The following is a 5,541-nucleotide window of genomic DNA, read 5'->3' on the forward strand; positions in this document are numbered from 1 at the left end:
CCTTAGTGTAAACCCTAACGCAGTACACCAGTCACAGCCCAGAGTGTTTCTGGTGAAGTGCAAAGCGGGGCGGTGGCTTCCGGAAGGCCTTCCTTGTCGCCGAGGGCGTCGGTCTCCGCGCAGGGTTATTCCTTCTGTGGCCGATGACGTTGGGCCCGCGGCGCCTGCACTTCTGTCCGGACGCGTCAGGCCCCGGCGGAGTTGCCGGTGGTCGCGGGACAGGCCTCGGCCGCGAGGAGAGGAGCGCAGGCCCGCGGGGCCCGGCCACGACTGTCCCTCCGACTTAGCAGGGAGCCACGGCCGTCTCCCTCCCGCGCCCTGCTCATCGGGAAGGGGCGGCGTGGAGCTGCGACTCGCAGGGTGGCGGTCCCCTTTCTCAGCGATCGCCCCAACGGGTGATGGAACGGTGGACCTCGGCGCCGTTTCTGGGCTCTGCCTTGCGTTTGTGCCCTGAGACGAAGCCTGAGCACAGTGGGGACCGGCCGTGTCCCGCCTGCCCGCTGCCCGCCCGCCGCCCGCCCGCTAGCCACCTGCTCTTCCGCCCGTGCAGGTACTCGGAGGTCTCCTTCCTGGAGCTGGACAAGTTCCTGGAGGATGTCAGGTGAGACAGGTGCGTGGGGCGCAGCGCCCTTCCAGGACGGGTTCCCCAGTCACCCCGCTGCACCCCCAGGAATGGGATCTACCCACTGATGAACTTCGCGGACGCTCGGCCCCTGGGGCTGCCCCGGGCGCTGGCCCCACCCCCTGAGGAGGCCCAGAAGGCCAAGACCCCCACACCCGAGCCCTTCGACTCGGAGACCAGAAAGGTGAGCCCCACGCCTGCTGCCCAGGTCCGCGGGGCCAGTCCTGGCTGACCCTGTGTGGGTTGGGGACACCCCCCCAGCATCCCCTGGGCCCTTGCCCACGCGTGCCCCAGGCTGTGGCCAGGCCCACAGAGCCCGGGTCTCACCCACCCCAGCCCTCTCCGCTCCCCCCGCTCCCCACAGCAGCCTGTCGTCTCCGCCGAGGACCCCGGCAGCGCACCCCAAACCGCCCCTTGCGTGCAGCTCCCGGCCGGGGCCTCTCTGCGGCAGCCCGGCCCAGCCTTTTGCAGGGTGTCTGGCCTCGGCCTGCGGTGGGCCTCCCTGTCACCCCACGGGCCGCACCCTCCAGGGCCCACTTGGCGCCTCATCTGCCCTGTCCGCTGTCCCCCCAGTGGTCAGCGCCCCGCCCCTGCTGCAGGAGCCTCAGCACGCAGCCCGCCCAGGGGCCAGGCCTACCCACTGCCCCGCCCGGGCGTACTGACCCCCCACTCGCCCCTCAGCACCTAACCGCCTGGCCTTCTCTTCTGGAAGTTTCCGTAACTTGCCACGAGCACTGAGCGTGCTCTGAGGCCCTGGCCTGCCCGGCCCCCCACCGGCTGCGGTGGCTGACTGGCCGGGCGCCTCCCCAGGTCATTCACATGCAGTGCAGCTTGGAGCGCGGCGAGGACAAGGCACGCTGGCATGTGAGCGGGCGGGGCGGGGCGGGGCGGGCCGGGGCCGGGGCCGGGGGCTCTGGAGCCAATGCTGCCTGCCCCCCAGCTCACCCTGCTCCTGGTGCTGGAGGACCGGCTGCACCGGCAGCTCAGCTACGACCTGCTCCCAAGTAGGCCGGGGCCCCGCGGGCGGGGCGGGGAGCCTGGCCGCGCCGCGGGGGCCCGGAGGCGTCCTGGGCTTGAGAGGGTCTAGGGGAGCCCTGGAGGAGCTGAGGAGGTCTGGGAGAGTCCCGGGGGCTGGGGGCTGAGGCGCGGGGCTGAAGGGGCCCGTGGGGAGCAGAGGGTCGGCCCCCTGACCGTGCCTCACCCCGCACAGCTGACAGCGCCCAGGACCTGGCTGCAGAGTTGGTCCACTACGGTTTCGTCCACGAGGTGCGAGGGTCAGTCCCGCAAGCTGGGAGGGGAAGGGTGGACGCGCCCCCCCACCCCCCCCCACACCCCCTTCCCGCCCTGCAGGATGACCGGACAAAGCTGGCAGCCTTCCTGGAGAGCACCTTCCTCAAGCACCGTGGGACTCAGCCCTGATGGCACCGCAGTCCCAGGACGGCCTGGTCCGTGGGGAAGCTCCGCCGTGGCTCTGGGGCGGCCCAGAGGCCCCCTCTGCCAGTGTGCCTGGGGGCTGAAGACCAAACCCCTGGAGAGGCACTGGGGTGGTCGGGCGTGGCTGGGCACAGCGCCCCTGCCTGCAGCTCAGGACTGCCCACCTGCCCGCACGCACCCATGGGCTCCGTCGCCCTCCCAGAGCCCCTCCCCAGCTGCTGTGCAGCTGTCTGGGGGTAGCCGAGCCCTCGGCGGGTGGCCTACAGGCAAATCAGTGCGGAGGACAGGCCAGCTCCAGACAGGCATCCACCCAGGGGTCCACCTACCCCCACTTGGTACCACAGACCCAGCCTGGGGCAAAGTGCCTGCAGGTGCCACACTGGGTGCTGGGTGTGGGGCAGGCCCACAGTCTGGCAGGAGAAGCAAACCGGAGCAGACACACCCCAGGAAGCCAGGAGCCCAGCTCATTGTGACCCTTGTACCTCTCATGCAGGCCTGCCCCTACCTTCCACCCACACCCCACTTCTGGACACTCCTGGCCCCTGTGGCCAGAGCTATTTTTGCTCTTGGTGACCCCAGCCTGGAGGCATTGGGCTCTGCCTCCCTCCTGGTGCTGTGGCCATCAGTTCAGCGCCTCCCGCTCTCCTCCCTGACCACTGTCCTCCAGCTCTGGGACCACCTCCCTTCCAGCTTCAGGTTCAGTGCCCCTTTCAACCTCGTAAATTGCATGTATGAACTTCGTGCATTCAGGCTTCTTTTTAAGCATTTCAAATATCAGCAGGAGCGCGCACTGCCGTGAACATCTACCACCAACTTCACGGCTTAAGACCCACAAAACCCTGAATGCTCGGGAGATTGCCTGGCTATCTAGTGATGGGTTTTTTGCACCTGTCTGGGGCTCCAGGGCGAAACTTCCTCCTGCTCATTTGGGCGCTTGGCCTACAGGGGCTGGTCCCTCTTGCAGCCTGCAGACATCTTGCTGTCCTTGGCCTCCAGGCCCTGCCTCGGTCCTCAGCTTGGGACCACATCCTCCCTCCTGGGGCAGCTCAGAGAGTGGGTTTCTTCTGGGCCACCTGTCAGGTCTGCAGCCAGGAACACTGATGTGATTGTGTGGGGTGCCCCCCTCGATGTCCTTAATCCTCTCTGAAGAATACCCTTCTTCTTACCCATGGAAAGTAATGCTTGGGTCCCAGGGGTTGTGGTGTGGCGGTTGTCTTTGGGAGGTGACATCGTCCCATCTGCCACACCACTCTCACCCAGACACACAAAGGCAGAGCAAGTGTGATGGCAGATGTAGCAAACCTTAAGCATTCCAGTATCTTTCCAAAGTTATTCAAATTCTCATAGCTTTCAACTGAAAATTATAGGCCTGAAGTAATTTGCACATTCTGGTTGGGAATTCTGATTCTAAATTGTTTGGTTCTGCAGCATCTTTGAGAGTTTGAATGGCAAGTGCCTGACAGATTGTATCATAATTAAACTACAGAGCATTACTGCCGATGCTTCATTCACTCATACCTAGGTTGAGGATTGCATCTTAGCCTCTGTCTTTTCAAAGATTAAACTTATTACTCTAAAGGTGGCATGGGATCTTATGATGAATACAATCTCCAACTCAGATCCTCCCCCAAATTCAACTCTTAAAATACAAGTTTCAGAAAACCACACACAATGTTTTACTTTTTATAGGGTTCTCTACGTGTGTCCCCAGGGTGGTGTGGGAGGAGTCACTGGCCTCAATCCGTTGGCCCAGCAGCATCCTAGTGTGCAGTGTCATACCTGGTTTAGTGGCCATTATTCCAACTTCATTACTACTGGTCTTGGCAGAGAACAAGGTGTGCTAGGATTGCCTTTCTTTCTTAACCAACTTTTTCCTGGGGTTAATAATTGCTTTTGATTTTTTTGGTTGCTTCACTCTACACACAGCTCATGAGTTCAGCTGCAGGAGTGGGGCCCACCTTGACTCTGGGATTCTTGCATGACTGATGCCCCGCTTAAGTGTCTCCTGAGCCACACCCCATGCTACAGAGCTTCTTGCCCCAGGCTGCCATCATAGATTTCTGCCAGTATGGGGTGCTCCTTGAGCACTCTGGAGTGCCTCCTTTCTCTTGTGTCTGGACTCCACACCTGACTTTTCTGTCATGTGTTCTCTGAGGAGCATTTTCCCAGTTTTCCAAGAGAGGGTGTGTGGAAGTTGTGGGCCCTGCTGTGCAGCCCTATTCTATCTACTTGTTAGTGTGACTAAGTACAAAAGTACAGTTAGGTTGAAAACTGTTCCAATCAGGGATTTTGGGGGTGTCATGTCATTCTCTGACCCAAGAACTCCTGTGTTTTCCTGAATTTTGGCCAGTGGTTTCTCCTCTCTTGGTCTTCTCTTTGCAGACAATGATGTAGGCTTCTCTATGATTTGTTGTCCTGACCCTACCTATGTTCTAGTCGTATGAAATGTTGAATTCTCCCCTCTCCTTTTCTGGAACTCTTACCATTTAGCTGTTCAGCTTATCTTTTGAGAGGGGCAGTTAAGGGCACAGCCTGGCCTTGCTCTGCTGCTTCCTGCTGGGTAGTACTAGTCTGTGTCTCCACTCGCTCACCTGCAAAGATGGGGACACAAAGTGCCCCCTCATTGGGGGTGAGGATGCACAGGTGCGGAGGGGTGGGAACAGCACCCACACACAGGAAGTAAGCTCTGACCCCACCCCTGCAGCTGTCCCCTTGCCATTGCCAGGCTGGCTCTCCACTGGAGAGCTGAGCAGGGTGACCACCCACTGTACTGTAACTGTGGTTTTGCTGCGACAGCCTGGGAGAGACTCACGTTCTCTCAGCCTCTGTTGAATTGCTTATTTCCCTCTCATGTTTTTCTTTTTTTGCATCTCAGAAGGACAGGCTTACTAGAAAGAAGGCACGTGCGCTCCGACACTGACTGTCAGTGCACAGCCCCTGCGGCCCTGAGGACCTCGCTTCAGCTGCCACTGCTTGGTCCCTTCTGTGCCTTCTGTGCCTGTCCTGTCCTCCTGCTTTCTCGTGTGTGGTGGGCCTGGGATGTCCAGTTGCATTAAAGGGAGCAGTCGGCCCAGGGCCATGGCTTATTGCCTGGGAGTGCAGTGGCAGGACCCCAGCCCGTACCCCTTGGTGCCCCGGCAGCAGTCTTCATTTGAGCAACTGCTGCAAAGAGGAGCCCCGTCTCTGAGGGCTGGGGTGGGGGGAAGCTGGGGAGAGACTCTGGGGAGTTGGAGGCAGACCCCATCTCACTGATGCCCCCACTTTCAGAACAGGACCCTGTCCTAAGGGCCTCAATACCTCTGTTCTTCAGGAGGGGGTGAAGGAGATCTCCTTCCAAGGGCAGCTTCCCACTGCACCCCAGAGCTCTGCTTCTGCCACCAGGCTCCCAGTGCCCAGCACCTGCAGGTCCACAACATCCCACCTCTTTGTCTCCCTGGGGTTTTGTCTTTAGAAGGCCCTTTCCCTTTCATTTTAGTGGGGGGGGG

At 60.7% G+C, this 5,541-nt stretch overlaps 1 protein-coding gene across 1 annotated transcript in view; it reads left to right on the plus strand.

Moving 5' to 3' along the window:
• The window catches only part of NRBP2 (nuclear receptor binding protein 2), a 6,892-nt gene extending 3,253 nt beyond the window's left edge, over positions 1–3,639 (plus strand). Inside the window, exons 13-18 of the mRNA XM_012723031.1 lie at positions 490–601; positions 671–806; positions 1,433–1,486; positions 1,563–1,626; positions 1,833–1,888; positions 1,973–3,639. Coding sequence (XP_012578485.1) covers positions 490–601; positions 671–806; positions 1,433–1,486; positions 1,563–1,626; positions 1,833–1,888; positions 1,973–2,041 — 491 coding nt within the window. The 3' untranslated portion in view covers positions 2,042–3,639. The remainder of the gene's footprint in view (positions 1–489; positions 602–670; positions 807–1,432; positions 1,487–1,562; positions 1,627–1,832; positions 1,889–1,972) is intronic.
• Positions 3,640–5,541: the final 1,902 nt, after the last annotated feature.

This window comes from Condylura cristata, unplaced genomic scaffold (assembly GCF_000260355.1).
Source record: "Condylura cristata isolate star-nosed mole 26May11 unplaced genomic scaffold, ConCri1.0 scaffold00009, whole genome shotgun sequence".
NCBI lineage: Eukaryota > Metazoa > Chordata > Mammalia > Eulipotyphla > Talpidae > Condylura > Condylura cristata.